Consider the following 20,643-nt stretch of genomic DNA (forward strand, 5'->3'; position numbering starts at 1 on the left):
TGTAGCTCAACTTCTGGTGCTTAGTTTCTAATATTTCCTGTTAGGTAAATCCTGTGTTGTGCCTCAAAGTTTTTGTCCTATTCTGGTGTTCTGTTGCTTGCTTACGCAGTTCACTTCATCTGCAAAATGTCTAATGTTGGATGCATGGTAAATCCTGCACTGTGCATCAATGTTTGTTCCTGTGCTGTAGCACTCTGAAGATACTACACAATGTTGACATAGCTCATATTCTGCTGCAAAATGTCTGCATTGTGCCTGTCAGATAATGCACTGTAATGTTTATTTCAAGAAAATAAAAAGAGTTCTAGTCAAGCTGCTTAGATGCAGTCCAGCTAATCTTAAAGTGGTAGTAAAGTCTGATGGACAAAAAAAAACACCTGCAAGGCAAAGTTATAATGTATGCATGCTAGCACATTATTAAATATTTACCTTAGAACAAAGCCCTACAGTGGTGCACTGTCACTGCTGACAGGACTTCCATCTTCACCCCTCTTCCTTCTAGCTTCCAGACCATTCATACAGCTGGAGGATGATGTCATTGCCGCCCATGTTTGCGGAAGGCCGGACCATAGCATGAAGCTCTGAAGGTACAACATGGTATTCCATCCCTTCAGAGCGCATTCGCCGATTATGTCACTGGCTATATCCTATGTTGATATCTCCTAAACAGAGCAAGTTTAGGAGATATGCACTGTACTTACAGGTAAGCCTTATTATAGGCTTACCTATAGGTACAAGTGCAAAATGGGACTTTACTACCATTTTAAATATGCTTAGATGTTATTTCTCAAATAATACAATAATAAAACTTGCCTCATATCTTTTTTTTGTTGCCTAACCAAGCTACCCACATACTATCTAGCCACTATAAAATATTTGTGGTGATTGTTTCCTAGATAATATATGCCAATGTTTATTTCAAGAAAAAAAAAGCCTTGTATCTCCCTCTTAACCAAGCTGCTTACATACTGCCCAGCCAATATACCATATTTGTAACTATTATCTCTCAGATAGTAAGCTCTTATTTTTGATGCAAAATAAAACCTTCAGACCCCTTTCACACTGAGGCATTTTAGCACTAGAAATAGCACCTGTAATGCGCCTGAAAACTGCCTCCCATTCATTCCAATGTGTGCTTTAACACCCGGGTGGTGCGCTTGCAGGATGTTTGGAAAAGTCCTGCAAGCAGCAACTTTGGGGTGGTTTTGGAGTGCTGTACAGCTCTCCCAAAACACCCCTGCCCATTGCAATGAATGTGCATCGCTTCCGAAGAGCCCCTTAAAAACGGGTCAGAAGCGACGCAACATGAGAGTTTTTGACCATTTCTTTGGCGTTAAAAGCGCTCCCCAGCGGCCAAAAAGTGCCACATACACAGCACTAAAGCACTGCAGCTGGGACATTAGCGCTAATATTGCCATGGCCCCAATGTAAATGGGCTCTCATTGTCTCTTTCTATCAGCTGCCTATTCAAGTGCACATATACTGTACTGATCCTGGCCAATTTCTACTAAAAACATACATGAGCTCTAAATTTTTAATATTTGTGGGCTAATTGAGGATAAATGGGTGGAGGAAATGTTAGGTAGTTGGTGAGTTTAAAGTGTTTTGTGCACTCGGATTTGATATCTTCTTAAACTTTTCCAGTAATGCAATGTGCTACTGCAAAAAAAAGGAGCTCACAAACTATACTAGCAAACTGTGCAATTTGTAACAAGTTTAGGGTTTTGCTTTATTTAATTACTTCAGCCCCGGAAGAATTTACCCCCTTCCTGACCAGAGCACTTTTTGCGGTTCGCACTGCGTCGCTTTAACTGACAATTGCGCATTCATGCGACATGGCTTCCAAACAAAATTGACATCCTTTTTTATCTCACAAATAGAGTTTTCTTTTTGTTGTATTTGATAACCCCTGCGGTTTTTATTTTTTGCACTATAAACAAAAAAAGAGCAAAAATTTTGAAAAAAACACATTATTTTTAACTTTTTGCTATAATAAATATCCCCCAAAAATATCTAAAAAAAAATGTATTTCCTCAGTTTAGGCCAATACATATTCTTCTACATATTTTTGGTAAAAAAAATCGTATTAAGCAATTATTGATTGGGTTGCGCAAAAGTTATAGCGTTTACAAAATAGGGGATAGTTTTATGGCATTTTTATTATTTTTTTTTTAGTTAACGGTGGTGATCAGTGATTTTTATCATGACTGCGCCATTATGGAAGACACATCAGACATTTTTGACATATTTTTGGGACCATTGTCATTTAGACCAGGCCACCGCCTGTAAAAGAGCTAGAAGAAGGCGCGGTGGCCCGGCAGAAGAACCGAAGAGGGGGACAAGACCCCCGAAGTCGGAAGAAGAGGCCGGCGGCGAGGAAGAAAGCTGGGCTCCTCCGCTAGCAAAAGAGCTACAAGAAGATAGCGGAGGAGTCTGGTGAGAAGACCCCCGAAGACGGAAGACCCCCGGAGCTGTGCAATAAACTATTTTATCTTGTGTGTTGTGTTTTTTTTGGTGCTTTATTTTACAGGTGAATGGGTAGGGGTACATTGTACCCCATACTCATTCACATAGGGTGGGGGGCCAGTATCCGGGGGCCCCCTTATTAAAGGGGGCTCCCGGATTCCGATAAGCCCCTCGCCCGCAGACCCCGACAACCAACGGCCAGGGTTGTCGGGAAGAGGCCCTTGTCCTCATCAACATGGGGACAAGGTGCTTTGGGGTGGGGGCCGCGCGGCCCCCCCTTCCCCAAGGCACCCCCCATGTTGAGGGCACGCGGCCTGGTACGGCTCAGGAGGTGGGGCGCTGGCTCGCCCCTCCTTTCCTGGCCGGCCGGGTAGCGTGCTCGGACAAGGGTCTGTTGTGGACTTGGGGGGGACCCCCACGCCGATTTTTTTCAGTGTTGGTGTTCCCCTTTAAGTCCATACAAGGTGGCGGGGCCGGCGACGTCTCCTTTGTGGGCCCCGCCTACCTGGAGACCCGCTCGAAATGAGCGGACTTTTCTCAGGGCGGGAAAAGTCCGGTCATTTCAAAAGTACGGCGGACTGGCACATACATGGCCGGATTGTCCGCCGAAATGCGAGTCCGGCGGGAAGATTGGAGTGCAAAACTACTTTCTAAGTCCGCCGTACTTTCGGGTCAAAAAAGTATGCCGGAGGCTACACACGGGGGGATTGTCTGGTGGACTTCAGTTTGCCGGACTTTTCCACCCGCTTGTTTGATCGTGTGTACGCAGCATTAGTCATTCTCTGGTGCTTTTATTTCTTATTACACACGATCGGACTTTCCGACAACAAAACCATGGATTTTTGGTCGAAGGATGTTGGCTCCAATTTGTCTTGCATACACACGGTCACAAAAATGTTTTCCAACAATTACAAACGTGGGAACATGGAGACGTACAAGACGTATGATGAGCTGAGAAAAAGGGAGTTCAATAGCCAGTGCGGCTTCTTCTGCTTGATTCCGAGCATGCGTGAACCTTTGTGTGTGGGACTTGTGCACACATGATTGGAAATTCTGACAACGTTTTGTTGGCGGAAAATTTGAGAACCTGCTATCAAAGATTTGTTGGCGGAAAGTCTGACAGCAAATGTTTGATGGAGCATACACACAGTTGGACTTTCAGCCAACAAGGTCACATCCAACATTTGTTGTTGGAAAATCCGTTTGTGTATAGGGGGCGTAACAAGTAACCAAAACAGTTATATAGTATATTGCATTGCTCTTCTATGATTCTATTTGGGCTTTCAAACACATGGGGGTTATTTACTAAAGACAAATCCACTTTGCACTACAGTGCACTTTCAAGTGGATTTGTCTTTCATAAATAACCCCCATAGTATGTTTAGAGAAAAGATTAAGGTCTTTGTAAAACATTGCCTATTTTTCTAACACATGTATTTCTTTCTTCTTTCATTAATAGTATTTTTGTGGTCTTAAGTATGGGAGTTTACTAGAAAGAGATCAGCAGAGAAGTATAAAAACACATGTAACATCATTGCTAATGTTCTTTAGACATGTGCATTCGTTTTCGTCCGAATGCATTTTCGTCCGAATTTCAGCTATTTTCGTTTTCGTTTTGACAAACGATAACGAAAGCACAAAATCCGAAAAACGAAAGATCCGACATAAATAAATGCTTTATTTTCGTTTTCATTGTTACAACAGTTCGATATAGAATAGGAGATTCGACATGACTCTGACAACAATCTGTGTCTATAGAACCTGTGTTCGAATGTGCCTAACCTTACCTCTATTAGTCCAAGATTATATAGAGAAAATATTCGACAGAGAAAAAAGATTTGACAGAGAGAAAAGATTCTGCAAGATACTGTCCTATAAAGTGTTTGGGGACCCGGGTCCTGCCCCAGGGGACATGGATCAATGCAAAAAAAAGTTTTAAAAACGGCCGTTTTTTCGGGAGCAGTGATTTTAATAATGATTAAAGTGAAACAATAAAAGTGTAATATTCCTTTAAATTTCGTAGGGGGGGGTTGTCTATAGTATGCCTGTGAAGGGGCGCATGTTTCCCGTGCTTAGAATTGTCCCTGCACAAAGTGTCATTTATGCAGGAAAAAAAGTCCTTTAAAATCACTCGCAGCTATAATGAATTGTCGGCTCCCGTAATACAGAGAACACTCATTGAAAGTCATTGATAAAAAAATAAATGAGATGAGACATCGCTGGAGAGATGATCGTCCATCGCTGGATAGCAAGAGTGGATTACCGCCGCTGGAATCTTTTTTTTATTTTTTTATTTTTAATAAAGGAATTTTTCAAAAGTGTGTTTGTTTTATTTAACCATTTTTTACACTTTCTTTGTGAAATGGTAGGGGTACTTTTGTACCCCCTTACCATTTCAAACAGGGGGGGGGGGGCGGGATCTGGGGGTCCCCTTGTTAAAGGGGGCTTCCAGATTCTGATAAGCCCCCCGCCCGCAGACCTCCACAACCACCGGCCAGGGTTGTGGGGATGAGGCCCTTGTCTTCATCAACATGGGGACAAGGTGCTTTGAGGGGTCACAGACCCCCAAAGCATCCTCCCAATGTTGAGGGCATGTGGCCTGGTACGGTTCAGGAGGGAGGGGGGGCCGCTCTCTCGTCCCCCCCTCTTTTCCTGCGGCCTGCCAGGTTGCGTGCTCGGATAAAGGGTCTGGTTATGGATATTTAGGGGGAACCCCACGTCAAATTTTTTCTTAAATTTGAGGCAGGGTTCCCCTTAATATCCATACCAGACCTGAAGGGCCTGGTAATTGAATTTGGGGGACCCCCACGCTTTTTATTTATTTATTTATTTATTTTTTTATCAATGACTTTCAATGAGTGTTCTCTGTATTACGGGAACCGACAATTCATAATAGCTGCGAGTGATTTTAAAGGACTTTTTTTCCTGCATAAATGACACTTTGTGCAGGGACAATTCTAAGCACGGGAAACATGCGCCCCTTCACAGGCATACTATAGACAACCCCCCCCTACGAAATTTAAAGGAATATTACACTTTTATTGTTTCACTTTAATCATTATTAAAATCACTGCTCCCGAAAAAACGGCCGTTTTTAAAACTTTTTTTTGCATTGATCCATGTCCCCTGGGGCAGGACCCGGGTCCCCAAACACTTTTTAGGACAGTAACTTGCAAATTAGCCTTTAAAATTAGCACTTTAGATTTTGAACGTTGGAGTCCCATAGACTTTAATAGGGTTCTAAAGTATGCTATATACTAGCTCCGTCGAATCTTCTTTATACATTCGACAGACACCATAAGCCTTCAAAGACATATTCGACCGTGATTCATGTGGATTTTCGGACGAATGCAATTTTTGAACGAAAAACGAAATAAATAAAAACGAATTTCGGGAGTAACTAAATAAATTAAGTTTTCAGACGAAAACGAAATTCCGAAACGAAATATTTTACTCTGCACATGTCTAATGTTCTTGCAGGGACTGCTGCTGCAAGGGCAGTCACGATGGACATAGAAACACCCACCAAAGCCCTTTCTCTACATCCAGTCTGTGGGTAGGTTCCTGGTAGTCAAGACAAAAGCATTGTTTTTTTGGAAAATAATTTATGTGGGCATGTTGAATGTGAGAGACAGGGGAGGGAGATAGATGGAATTTTGCAATCCAACCGGGAAGGTTGAAAAAAATGCTTGGAATTTTAGTGCAGCAAAGCCAGCGTGTTGTCAGCTCAAAGAGGAAGTTGGGAGCATACTGGATTTTTGTTGGCAGATCACCATGTATTTTTCTGTACTGAGGCTGGGTTCACACTTTCCAATTGCATGACAGGAGAGTGTGACAGGCTCTCTATGGAGCCGGTTCACACATCTTCTCCAGGGTGGCCGTGGAGTGCACAGCCGAAAAATCCTGTGCGTCCTTTGCTCCGTTACAGGACCGAATTCAGAAAAAATGTCAGACCTAATTCAGACCTGAAACGGTGAATGGGGGTGCACCAAACCCCCAGCTGTGTCCTGCACTGCACATAGTATGAACCCAGCCTTAAAGTGATAAAACATGGGTGGGGAAATGTGCATGTTTGTTCAGCAATGTACTAAATACTTTTTATATTTTTCTCTCAAATAAACTTTAGGAAAGTATATAGAAAATAAGTAACTGATTCTAGCAAACAAGTAAACTGGGTAAAATATGAAAAACTTTGGCATGTCACAGCTTATGACAGAGACATATCATGTGAGCCATATTATTTCAGATCATTGACTCCAAATGCTTCAAACGCTAATTATAAGACAGAAATCACAATCTGGAACTTTGCCAAAGAATTTCTCACTCCCTGTGGAGTTCCAGTTTGCCGCCTTGTTAAGCATTTACAACAGCTGATTGAATTCCTGAAGGATAATTGTCATATCAGGCTTTTTAATTGATAGATCCGGGTCCAAGGTCCTCCTGCCTTTTTTCCTTACCTTTTATTCAGACAGCAATAAATTATGGGGTTGTACATAGTTGAGCTCATTGCCAGCCAAAAAATAGCCAAGTAGATTTGTTGGATGTATTTCCATCTTTCCACTTTGATGTCAAGTGCAGTAACGATAAAAAATATATGATAGGGAAGCCAACAAATTGCAAACGTCACGACAACCACAATCATCATTTTGACCACCTGCAAAAGAAAAGAACGTTTTCAAAACTGAAGTCATAATTACATTTATAACAACTGGTTTATAGCAAATAAAATGGCATGATTCTATCAATTTAAGATGTAAACTTGGAAATAGACATTCACAAAGTAATCTGGATCAATCAAGTATGAATTTAGACTGTCCTTTATGAGCTTGATTTTAATGCTTACAAATTAAAGATATAATTATTTTTAAAATCTCTTCAAAAATGTGGATGTTCATTTATAGATATTAATTAAATCAATGATGTTAAGATACTAACCTGGACTATACATTAGATGTGGGAATATGTGTATTTGGGTGCTAAATGGCTTTCATATATTCAACACAGTGTAACAATGTTTTAACCCTTACATATTCATAGCAAATTAATGCTTAAACAACACCCATATCTTCATTATACTGTAGGTCAGTAATTAAAAGAACAGGGATACTTGCTGGATTATTCTTTGATGGATCAATATGTTACGCTCACTGTGCTGTAACCTCTTCTTTTTAATGTTGGTGTTTTTTCTTGGGGATACACCCAGTTACATGCATAAATAACTGTTTTTACCTACTCTATAGTATGTGTTTATACAATTTTAAAAGAATTTGTATAGTTTTATAAATAATAGCAATCTTTAGTTTTAAATTAAAGGGATATATGGGTGTATGAGATGTAAGGGAATGTAAGCAATGTATGGATTTGTACATTTTTCTTTTTATAGTTACTATGGTCAGGGTTAAAAAAAACTTTTAAAACCTTCATAATACTACCTGACAAATAATATATTCATATTTTTATTCAGAAAAATATTAAATGTTACATATTATTATTTCATACTAGCATTTGATTATAGCTGTAGCTGAAAAGTACACACACAAACAGGTGAATGAGTCATAACAGTGAATCTACTCTATTGAATGGTTCTGTCCAGGAGTTGCAATGCAAAACTGCTTGTAAGAAGATGTTTACTGTTGTGATGTTATTTTGGCAATCCTATAGTACATATTTACCATAAAAGAGTCATGCTACTTAATATTGACAAAAATTACAATCATGAACAATAAATATATAACAAGTGCAGTTTGCACCAAATGAAGGGCAAAACAAAGAAAAGTCCAAGTGCAGTTAAAAGGTTTGTGAAAATGGTTAAAGGGATCCTCTTCTTAAATGCTCAAAAAGATCCATGTAGACAGTGGACATCCATCACCATTTAAAAAGATCCAAGCCGTGACACCACTACCTTATAATGGGAAGAATGCAGGCTTACCAGCTTCATAAGACCCTCTAAGGAAGAAAGGTAAGCAGAGCACGTGGCCAAACAACTCGTACAGGAGCATTTCTAAAGGATCCCCTCAGAGGCAGATGTTTAAACAGTGATGATCATCCCAGAATCATCTCAATAGGCTTATTCCCAAAAACATGGGAGAAAATGCTCCAAATAATGTAAACCCCTTTGACTCAATTTATTAAAATTTTAAATTGTACTCACATATATAAATTGTAAATAGTGCTATAATTAAAAAACTTAACGGCTGAACATACAGCAGACTACCCACACTTTTGTAAATGAGAACGTCATTACGTGTGATGAAACGCATAGGAAGACGTGCTGACATCATCACATGTTCTCATACCCGGAAGTGCAGGTGGTCTGCTGTCTGCTGTATGATTAGCCATTTGATTTTAATACAGAGGTAGATTTACTGAAATTGGATCACTCAGAATCTGGTGCAGCTATGCATGGCAGCCAATCAGCTTCTAACTTTAGCTCGTTCAATTAAGCTTTAACAATAAAACCTGGAAGCTGATTGTTTTTTATGCAGAGCTATACCAGATTTTACACCCAAATTTTACAGTTTAGTAAAATCTGAGTTTAGCAAATCTTACCCAAAATTTTCAAAAAAAATGTAGTCTACCTGAAAGAGATTTTATTCTCTACCAAGCTGATTTGTACCTCAGTTGATAGCATGGGGTGTTTTACAATCAAAAAAATATAATTCAATACATTTTATAAATAAAAATTGATCATATTTTGTTTTGACAGAATAAGCAATTATTTGAGTTTTTTTTTTTAAATGATGGAGATTGGTTTTTACAGTTAAGATTTATGCCTTATTAAATACAGTCTCTCATGGTCTAAATATGCTCTGAAGAAGCGTCCTCATTATCTGAAGAACTGTCATAATTATACACTAGCATAAGATTCACAATATAAATAAGTGCACTTTGCTACGCTATATGAAAATGTATATATTTAAAAATGCCATTTGCATTGCTCAAGCAATATGTGAATATAGCAGCTTTGTATTTGAAACTCACGAATGGGTTTTCCATTTAAATTTCAAGTCAGTATTGAGTATGATAAATACTTAAATTATCACTGTTTACAAAATGTATTTTGGAATCTAAAAATAATAAAATGTCACCTGCCCAATTGTTACGTTCAATTCATTACTATTGGGACCAAATCAGCCTTACAGTCATTATATTTTGGTACTTTTTGGAGTAAAACATAAAAATGGCATTACAGCAACAGCAGGGGATACTTTTGAGCCATGGCTGCATATTTACCTCCCTGGCGGTATGATTAGTTCTGGTTTTAGGTGCTGAAAGTGGTACAATTATTTTGCATGGAAATTTGGCGTTTTATATTGTAGTCCTGTAATTCTTAGGAATAACTCTCTTAAATCTGTTCAAACCAGAGTCTAGCAGACATGCCGGGTATGATAAAGTTTATAATATAATAAATAATAAAAATTATTTAATATTGTAATCAAATCCTAAAACACTGAAAAAGGGACACTTTCTGGTTGCTATGGACAATCTCCAAATTCCAGGCAGAAAAAACAGTATTTATAATATAAAAGTGCATGCAGGGCATTGCACAGACCACTAGGGACAAAGGGGGTGTGTATTTTTTTAATACAGCACTGTAATCTGTAAGATTACAGTGCTGTGTGTGTTTTGTGTCTTTTTAGTTTTTTGAATTTGCCGCCGTTCTCCGCTCCCGTGCGCCGTAAAGTCACAGGGAACGGAGTTCGGCGGCATTCGGCACTGTGAATTCAAGCGGAGGACAGCTCGATCACACAGCGCAGGGGACATCGCTGGATCCAGGGGACAAGGTAAGTAAGTCTCACTGTGTCCTGCCTGTATCCAGCGATGCGATCCCGAGTCTGGTATATATCAGCCACAGCCTTCACTGTTCAGCAAGAGCCTACTGGAGCTCTACCAAACAGGAAGAAAGCACATACAGACAATAAAAAAATAAAGAAAGAGAAGGGGAAAGGAAGAGAGAAGGGGGTGGAAAAGGAGGGAATCAGGGACCTTAGGGGTTTGAGGCTCAGTGGAAGGTTTTATTTATTTTTTTACCTTAAGCAAAGAATCCAGTGCTAAAGCCTCCACTGTTTTATTATACATGTTCCCCCTGTGACCCATTAAATACTTGTCTATTTATTCTTATATACACAAAAAAAACACACTATGCACTTACAGTTTAACATTTTCACTGCTGCAGCTTCCAGCTTTCTCTGTGCCACTTTACTTAAAGCGGGAGTAAACCTGCTGACTTTTTTTTTTTAACACCTGGGAAAAGGCATAATGAGCTAGTATGCACCACATATTAGCTCATTATGAAATACTTACCTTAGAACGAGGCACCGGCATCTCACTCGGTCCACGCAGAGGGAGCTGACATGTTCCATTGGCGTGTCTTCCAGGTATCGCGGTTCCGGCGCTATGAGTGGCCGGAGCCGCGATGTTGTCACATGCACAGGAGTTTTCTTCCCGGCAGGGTCTGGCGTCTGCCGGACTGTCAGCCGAGAATCCCCGGAGCGCATGTGCTGCTGAAGTCAGCGACTCATTGCGAGGGGAATATCTCCTAAACCGTACAGGTTTATTAGATATTCTTTTTACCTACAGGTAAGCCTTATCATCGGCTTACCTGTAGGTCAAAGTTAAAAATATGACTATACAACTGCTTTAAGTTCCAGCGAGGTAGAGAGCACCCACTCTCCTCAATGGGACTACATCTCCTGCCACCACTGTTCATGTGGGATGAGTTGCAGAGCATTTTTGCTGGTCTCTCCACCTGACATCAGAACAACATACCTAAGGTGGAATTAAACCCAAAAATAAAAATGTACTATATAGTAGCTTGCCAATCCTTAGATGTGGTGGTTGTATTTTTAATTTTTTTTGCTCTTGAGTTAATTGAACTTTGGTCACCTTCAACCCTCTAGTGGCTATTCCAAAAATGTTATTCACTTATTCTGTAAATACCCCATAGCAACGAAACAGCAATAACATTTTTCTTGAATTAAAAGCTAAATGGTGCTTTGAGTTACTGCTTTTTGTTCATCATTGCTTTATGCATTGGTCTTCTAGAAAGGCCAAGGGGTGTCAGTTTACATAGCTAACATGTTATAAAGAATTGTTTTATTGCAGTATATTAATATATCCAAAGTAATCACTGAGATGGTGTTTCATATTTCTTCCTTGGACAGATCTTTAATGGATTACAGACTAGCTATGTAAAGCGTATACAACACATTAAAGACGCAGCTGCAGGCAGCATATTAAGTTGGAAGAGAATCCTAATGAACTCACCAATAAAACTGATTAATGATTTTCGTTCTGGGGAAGTCTGAGCACAACAGTGTTCAAAAATTATCAAAGAACACTAAAATGTAGCTAGATTTTAATTAAGGCGGTTGATATAGAAATACAGTTCAGTACATTTTATGTGCTGGTCCTATTACTACAGATGTCTCTGGTGTATTTCTTCCTCCAGGCATTTATAATTTCTTTCTCATGGAAAGTTTGTCTTCTGTGTGGTTTACAATTTATGTCGTTTCTGCTATGCTATGTACAGTAGTGTCCCCTTTTCTGTAAAGCAGTTATATACTGATTCGATTTATTTGATGGGTTGCAGGACATACGGCACCAGAAATAATCAAAACTTTTTCTTCAGCACAGCTACTAAGTAAACTGTTAGAACTGCTGTACGTGACATGGGCATTTTACCACTAACTGTACAAGTCCTAAAGCCACCAAAAGATCAAGAGTGACTCTTTTCCCTATTCAAGAAATAACAGGAGATGAGGTTTATACCCTGCCTCATAATATCTCAGTTGTTTACTGTTATGGATGCTAAAGCAAGCCATATACATCAGGGGCAGTCAGGGATGTAAGCTAATTCTGACCAATATAAAAAGTCCATACTGGAATAAATAGTACTAAATGGGAACACAAAATAATTATACGTCCCATGCAAAGAAAAATACATAAAAAAACAATCCCAAGTGACTGGTGATCCTGTTGACTAAGCAAAAAAGTGTATCCCAGAAGACACACTTCGAACTCCTGATGAATCACCACAATGAAGGCAGGGTTAAGGCTTACTAAACTACAATGACCCTCAATAAATAGAAGGCATATAGGATGTTAGATGGTTCAGCAAGACTTCTGATTCATTTACTGTAGTTGTGCCAGGGCAATAGGGATCCCAAAAATCCCCATCATGTATAGGATATAGAAACTCCATGTCCTGGTGTATTCATAAAAAGAGAAAAGCATTCTCCATAACATGAATTGATTAAAACCAGCAAGATTTATTAGAAAAATTTGCACTTACAAGATGTATAAGTTATACAGGCAAGTCGATCTGTAAAAAAAGTTTATCCTTCCCACAAGCAAGATGACCGCAGCTAGTTGGTGCATGCTCAGCGGCATATATTCTGGCTCCACCCTACACATTTCATCATAGGTGGCATCATAAGGGTTCAGGAGTCAAATTAAATGGGTGATTGTCCGAGCTAAACCTCCGAAGCTAGAATGTCAGTGGCCACGACATCCTAACAGCCAGAAAGTGACCCACACTGAGTCCATTCAACTGTCTGCTGAGGATTGTGGATGACAGCTGCATATAGTCAAGGAGTTGACCATACCCACACCTAAAAAAAAGATGATCTGGTGTTTCTCCAAAATCTAGTTGACAGATTTAGATGGAAACCCATGCAAAACAACAATAAGAAAAAAAGCTTAGGGTCCCCTCCCAAAATCTATACCAGACCCTTGTATAAGTATGCAGCCTGGCTGGCAAGGAAAAGGTAGCCCCCACTCGAACCATACCAGGTCACATTCCCTCAAAATGAGGAGGGTACCTATGTTAATGAGGATAATGCCCTGTTTACCACAATCCTGGTTTGTTTGCCATAGGCGTTTGCAGAAGGGAGATTATCAGAATCTGGGAGCCATACTTAAATGAGAGGGGGGTCCCCAGACACTAGGCACCCACATGAATGAATAGGGGTTACATACTTTTTCCTCCACTTTCTTTCCCATAGGCTCAAAAGGAAGTGAGAGAATATAATTCCAGTTTGAGTTAAATCCTCTTGTCAACTATTGTCACTGGAAAACTGTCCCAATTGGAAGCCTTACCCTCTATTCTAGTGGCAACTTAGATTATTTTCCAAGGACATCAGTGCAATTAGAAAGAGTGAATCTTGCTAAAACGGATATAGACAGCAATAAAAACCTGATAGTGGTTCTAACCTCTCAGCACTCTAAAACAACATTTTTTAGTTATAGTGTAAGTTATAGTGTATGGTGAGAATTTGAGAAGTAGTTGTTGAGTGGAGTGTTAGCATAATGTTTATACAGACATAGGTGCAACAACCTTTCTGATATATTATACTGTAATTAGTCATTCTGCTACCCAGTCTGGATTTTGCATGCTCTCCCAGTGCTTGCATGTGTCCCCTCCCACATTCCAAAGATATGCTGGGAGGTTAATTGGCTCCTGTCTAAACTGGCCCTAATATGTGTGTGTGTGATCCGCAGCCAGGTGTACAGTTCTCTACTGTTAAGGCTAGTACACACTATCCATTTTTCTGCATTCAACCCAGCGGGCTGAACGAAAAAAACTGAAGAGCTTGTGAGGAGATCCTGTACTAACAATGTTAGCACAGGGATTTCCCCCACTGTGCTAATGTGTTCTGACTGGGGGACTGCCCCACCCTCCAGAACACACCATGACCCGCTACAAGGACCGTGGCAGGTGGGGAGTTTGACTGGGGCAGTACACTTGTCAAACGGTAACACAGGTATCCTAAGGCGAGCTCTGGGAGGTCATATGCCGATCGGCAGATGTTTTTCAGTTATGCCCCTTTGACAGAACCTGGAAATATCACAAGCTTCTTTTGGACTGGCTGCCATACACACAGGCCAAATTTTATTTCTATTGAACCAACCAATACTGCCCAATCAATGGCCCATGTGTACAACCCTTAAGTCCTAAACATTCGAGCATGAGCTCAATAGCACACACTTCTATGAAACACCCCGCCATTGCTTGAAGAACTGCTCCCATTGCTACCAGAGTACTGCGCTTAAAATGGTGCACCCCTGCATTTCTGGTTGTTGCCTGTAGGACCAGCCTTGGAACTCCTCCAATCACTCCCCAGTAATGTCCATCATACAAGATGAAGGAGATCAGGAGAACTCATTAAGCATGCAGTGGGATTTTCCCTTAATATTGAAGTATAGTGGTCAACATACCTCTTTACATTGATATTAAGGGGTGTATGGTGCCCCTTTATATCAGCTCCATTAGAAGTGCCTCCTTTACTCTTGAGTTTAGTAGTTAGAAGGGACCTCTTTACATTGGTGTTAGGTCGTCATAGAGACCTTCTTTACATTGCTATCAGTGTAGCTACCACTTCAAGGCAATCCTGCTCATATCAGGTGATACAGAGAAGTGCAGTGTCATGTTGGCTGCTAGAAAGATCTGCTGCTGATATGGTGGTACAGGCAGGTGGATTGATACACAGAAAAGTAGTCTGCCTACCAAGTCTATGTCAGCAAATCTATGTGGACCTTTTGACAGCAGGAGGGAGCTGCACTGAGAGAAAAAAAATACTAATATTTTGTAAACGCAGTCATAAAAGACCTTCCATATCAAGATTTATAGATATTGCAGGAGACATCGCACATCAGATTTAAACTACACAGTCAGGTACACAAGTGAATATCTGTGGTGCCATTGAAAATGGTTTCAGGGACACACATTTTTAAGAAACACACATTTTAGTGATATTGAAAAAAACAATATTGGACATGCAATTTCACTTTCACGGACTCGATCGCCATGGTGATCGTCTCACGGGGAGGAAGAATGGGGAGATGCCGATGTAAAGAGCATCTCCCCATTCTGCCTAGCAACAAGTGACACTGATCTCTGCTCCCTGTGATTGGAGCAGAGATCAGTGATCTGTAAAACACAGCCACACCCCCCCACAGTTAGAAACACGCCCCTAGGATACACTTAACCCCTACACTGCCACCTCCTGGTTAACCCCTTCACTGTCAGTGTCATTTACACAGGAATCAGTGCATTTGTATAGCACTGATTGCTGTATAAATGACAATGGTCCAAAAAATGTGTCGAAAATGTCTGATGTGTCCGCCATAATGTCACAGTCACAATAAAAATTGCTGATCGCTACCATTACTAGTAACAAAAATTATTAATAAAAATGCCATAAAACTATTCCCTATTTTGTAAACACTATAACTTTTGTGCCAACCAATCAATAATCAATTATTGCATTTTTTTAAACAAAAATATGTAGAAAAATACGTATTGGCCTAAATTGAGAAATTTTATTTTTTTTATATATTTTTGGTGGATATTTATTATAGCAAAAAGTAAAAAATAATGTTTTTTTTTTTTTATTTACGCTCTTTTTTTGTTTATAGCGCAAAAAACAGAAACCGCAGAGGTGAGCAAATACCACTAAAAGAAAGCTCTATTTCTGTTTCAGGGGGTGCAGCCTGGTGGGCTCTCTCCTTCACACACTTTGGGAATGCCCCAAAATCAGGGGGTACTGGAACAAAATCTTCAGTCTCATTCGTAAATCCACAGGGCACGCAATTAAACAGGATCCAACCACTGCCCTTCTCAACTTTCGCATCCCCAATGTTCCTAAACAGACATGCTCTCTAATCCACTTTATCCTACTGGGAGTCAAGATTACGCTGGCACACTCGTGGAAATCTCCTTCGGTTTCCTTTTACCAGGCCAAACAAAAAATATCCTGGATAATGGTGCAGGAAAAAATGGCCAGTGCGATCCTGGACTCCTCTGAGAAATTCAGACTCATTTGGGAACCCTGGGCTGCATATATTGGAGTATCCCTATTGCCCTGAAATTTTTCCAGGGCTTTCCCCCCCCCAATTCCCTCCAGAGCCAGGTACTCCCGCGAGGGTTCCTACCCTTCCCTTCCCCTGCATCTTATAGTTTTTTGTTTTTTTTTCCTTTTTTTCTCTTCATAACATCATCCTCGCCCTCCTCTTCCCCTCTCTCTTTCCTTTCCTCCTCCTCTCCCCCACTTGCTTTCTTATTGCTATTTGCCTTTACCTGGGGTCGCCTTGACCCACCACACGTACCGGAGCGAACTGTATGACGGTTGGTCATTCCAACCGTTAGGGTTTTTTTTGTTTTCTCTTTAGGTTCCTTTTTTGATATTGGGTTGGGGGGTCTGTCCTCCTCCTGCCCAGCTCATGGTAACTTTCCTAAGTTAGCTGCAACTTCTCCTAGCGGTTCTTACCTTTCACGGGTTTGTGTTTCAGTACAGCGAGCTCTCCTTGGCTACCCTCGGAGGGCCCTCGGGAACTCCTCGGTCAGCCCCCTCACAGCAAGATCCCTATGGGGTGAGGGGATCTGACCTTGGATTGATCCTGGTGGGTCCGAAAACAGGGCCCTACATGTTTAAGTGACCACTTCCTCCATCCAAGACCTGTTTTCAGAGTTTTCTTAATACTCCCAGAGGACTGCCAGTTACCCGGAGGTCTACTCTCATACCCGGAACCTTTTTTGTGCTTTTTTTTTCCTCCTTTCTCCTTTTTATGTCTTGTCTGCTTCAATGCCCAGTGTCTTTTGACATATGTTTTGTACCAACTTTGCTCTTAGCAATCTTTGTCATTGTTGGATGGATGTCTTGTTTTAAGATTCAATAAACTCTTTTTGAAACTTAAAAAAAAAAAAAAAAAAAAAAGCTCTATTTGTGGGAAAAAAGGACATTAATTTTGTTTGTAAACCACGCCGCACGACTGCGCAATTGTCAGTTAAAGTGACGCAGTGGCGAATCGCAAAAAGTGCTCTGGTCTTAAGCCAGCAAAATGGTCTGGTCTGAAAGTGGATAAACAAAAGTGTGTAATGAGTATGGCTAACTTAAGGCTAGGGATCAGACCTTTTGTAGACCTAAAACTAATAGGGTCAACATTACTGAAAAAACTTTCAAAAGACAGTCAGCGTGCCAATAGCTCTGACAGTTTAACATGTAAAGGAAATTTTTTTGGAGAATATCTAAGATATATGATATAAAACAATTAGCTCAACAGTGGATGCTTCTTGCAGAGTCCTAGAAGCACTGAAAAAAAGATTTGTAAATGATCTTGAAGGAATGAAAATGATTGTCAAACCCGAATACTACAGAGAATAAATTAATTTAATAAATTAATAACATTTTTATAATTTAAAAAACACACAGATGAGTTGAAGATTTTACTGTACTCCAGAGACCTAAGTAAAGATGTAAAGTGGGACGATATCAAATAATTACACTAGAAGACATAACAAGAAGATTGCTGATGTAAAACAATTTAGCGCAGAAAAAGGCAGTGACAGAAAAAGCAAGACAACTGGAGGAGACTTCCACTGCATGGAAAGTACCATGTTGCCCTCCTACCACTTACTGTATGATTTACAAAAGTGGAGGGTTGGTTGTTTTCCAAATCTGCAAGAACTCAGCTGATAAATCAAAAACACCAAAGGCACAGTAAGTTAAGGAATGTTATTACAAAATCTGGTGTATTGTCTACTGGCCTACAATAAATACTCATACTGAGGGAATTATGTACAAATCACTACGCTTGCAAGTTGTAACACAGCAAATATGCAAATCTTGGCTGGGAATTGTTGTGTTTGTTGGAATTTGCCATATTAGGGTCTAGGTATCCAACAAAAATGTTTTAACCAATGTGGTTACGTACAAACAATACTTACTAAAGATAAATTATATGGATGCATTAATAAAATGTAAGACTTTAAGGTATCCCTTGAAAAACAAGTTCCATTGCATTATCCTTTGCTGCATATTTTTTCCCCCAAATGTCATGTGCATTATAACTTAATTAAAACAAACACAATTTACATTATGTTTATGCGTACAAGCACTGTATATATATTTTTTAAATCAATGATTAACCATAATATAGGAGTGACAGTAGCTTGTAATATTAAATGTACATATACTGTAGTGAGCTAGTATATCTAGCAGAGAGTTACTCATCAATGTTTACTATGGCTTTAATTTTAACAGGCAGACAAACCCTGTCTTTGCATGTGAATCTGCAGGGTGCAGACAAAATATTGAGAACACTATATGAAAAAAAGAAATTAACTCAGACTTTGTCTGGTAATTAGCAGTATGTGTCACCTACAAAAGAGATGTATTTGAAGTGTTATTTTTCAAAGCAACATATGGCAATTACAGGAGAAAAAGAATTCCTGGATGGCCGCACATCAAAAAAGGCATCTTTATTGGCAAACAATTAAAATCCAAGTACAGTCACCTCATAAAAATAGGGAAAACAGGACAAATATCAAGCACATTTCCCGCCCCATCATGGCGCTTATTCATAGCTAAAGAAAAGAAGCGTGTTCGTGGGTATATATAGAAGCATTTAGACAACCCTACAGGCTAAACGACCAATGAAAAAGAGCAGTCTCAATCCCATTAGCATGCTTCAAAATACTTCCCTTAGCAGAATGGAACACACCTGAGCAACAAACGGTGTCGCATTCAGAGTACCTTACAAAAGCGTATTTTTGAAGCAAGTGTAAACAAGGCCTCGGGGCAAATATTCTCAAAATATATCTACCTATCCAGGAACAAGTTTATTTTACAATGGGGCTTACCCAAGGACCTGCTTTAGGGTGACAGTGTTGCATGGTTTGTTCCTTTTCTCAGTTCTATGTTAAAGGCAGAATAAGTCCACAACATATTTCAAGCTTGGAGATCTTCCTATATGAAAATGTGGGCTTATGACTGCCAGAGGCACGTATTATCACATATATTATTTGACATTTATATAGTAAGTGATTCATTTGAGTATGTTTTCATTTTTTAAGAGTGTGTCAGTGTATGCACCATATGTTAGATATAAAGAACATAGACTGAATTGTTTTGTACAAAAATATTATTTATTTCCTAAAATTCACAAATATAGTATCTGAAAGATCACAAGTGTGTCTCTAATGCGTCAGGGATGTCTTTCTTTTCCTAAAATGTAAATGTTTTCATTCTTCTCTCTCAGGGACAAAAATAGCCATTGGGTACTTATTTGGTGTGAGTCACTTGTTAAAGTGCTTGTCATTTCAGTTAGCTAGATGCAGACCTGCATGCATATTATAACCTTCTATCATGATTCAGTCAGTATTCTGGAAAAATAGAATATTCCATTAGCTGCAGTTACAAACAAAAATGAGAAATGACAAAATTAGAATAGAGGATTACTTGCAGAAGTGTGAAGGGAATTTGTACAGAGAGAAACATGCAGGCTTCCCTTATTTCTTTCATTTTCTCATTCTTTCTGTAATCTGTGGCCACTTTTGTACCAGCACCCGTTTCCAAGATGGTGCCTGACTTACAAACTGTGTCTGCGCATGGTGATTTCATCAGGAGGCAAGTTCCTTTTAAAACAAAGTTTGTTTTCTGAGCTTTGGTGTTGCTGCACTGCTGTGGGTATTCTAGCAAACCTGGTTTCTGTTGGTGTGCTTCCCACTGCCTCCCATCATCTAAGTAGGGTTGCCACCTCATCCCTTTAAAACCAAACACATATTGATAACAGGCTCTGGGGCCATTACCATCTAATCAGCCACAGAACCTGTGTATGTAAATAATATGTGGTCAGTTTTAAAGGGATGAGGGGGCAATTCAACATCTAAAGCCTTGTATACACGATCAGAAAATTGTATGGAAAATACCGCTTCTGAAGCGATCGTATGATAATCGGATCATTAGTACAGAGTTTTTGAGAGCCGATCATGACAGTCCATCGGATATGATGCCAGATCATATGATTTTTGTATAACCACTTCAGCCCCAGAAGAATTTGCCCCCTTAATGACCAGGCCATTTTTTGCGATACGGCACTGTGTTGCTTTAACTGACAATCAACTGACAATTGCACGTACGATGTTGTACCCAAACAAAAGTTCTTGATCTTTTCTACCCCACAAATAGAGCTTTCTTTTGGTGGTATTTGATGACCTCTGCAGTTTTTATTATTTGTTAGACATGTGCAATAGTTTTCGTCCGAATGCATTTTCGTCCGAATTTCAGGTATTTTCGTTATCGTTTTAACAAACGATAACGAAAGTGCAGAATCCAAAAAACGAAAGATCCAACATAAACAAATGCTTTATTTTCATTGTGACAACAGTTCGATTTA

At 39.7% G+C, this 20,643-nt stretch overlaps 1 protein-coding gene across 1 annotated transcript in view; it reads right to left on the reverse strand.

Moving 5' to 3' along the window:
• Positions 1 to 20,643, reverse strand: part of TACR3 (tachykinin receptor 3) — a 333,651-nt gene that overhangs the window by 11,934 nt on the left and 301,074 nt on the right. The window contains exon 4 of the mRNA XM_077476657.1: positions 6,924 to 7,120. Within this exon, the coding sequence (XP_077332783.1) occupies positions 6,924 to 7,120 (197 nt within the window). The remainder of the gene's footprint in view (positions 1 to 6,923; positions 7,121 to 20,643) is intronic.

This window comes from Lithobates pipiens, unplaced genomic scaffold, assembly GCF_037356315.1.
Source record: "Lithobates pipiens isolate NorthernLeopardFrog02 unplaced genomic scaffold, aLitPip1_a1.2 Scaffold_13, whole genome shotgun sequence".
Classification (NCBI taxonomy): domain Eukaryota; kingdom Metazoa; phylum Chordata; class Amphibia; order Anura; family Ranidae; genus Lithobates; species Lithobates pipiens.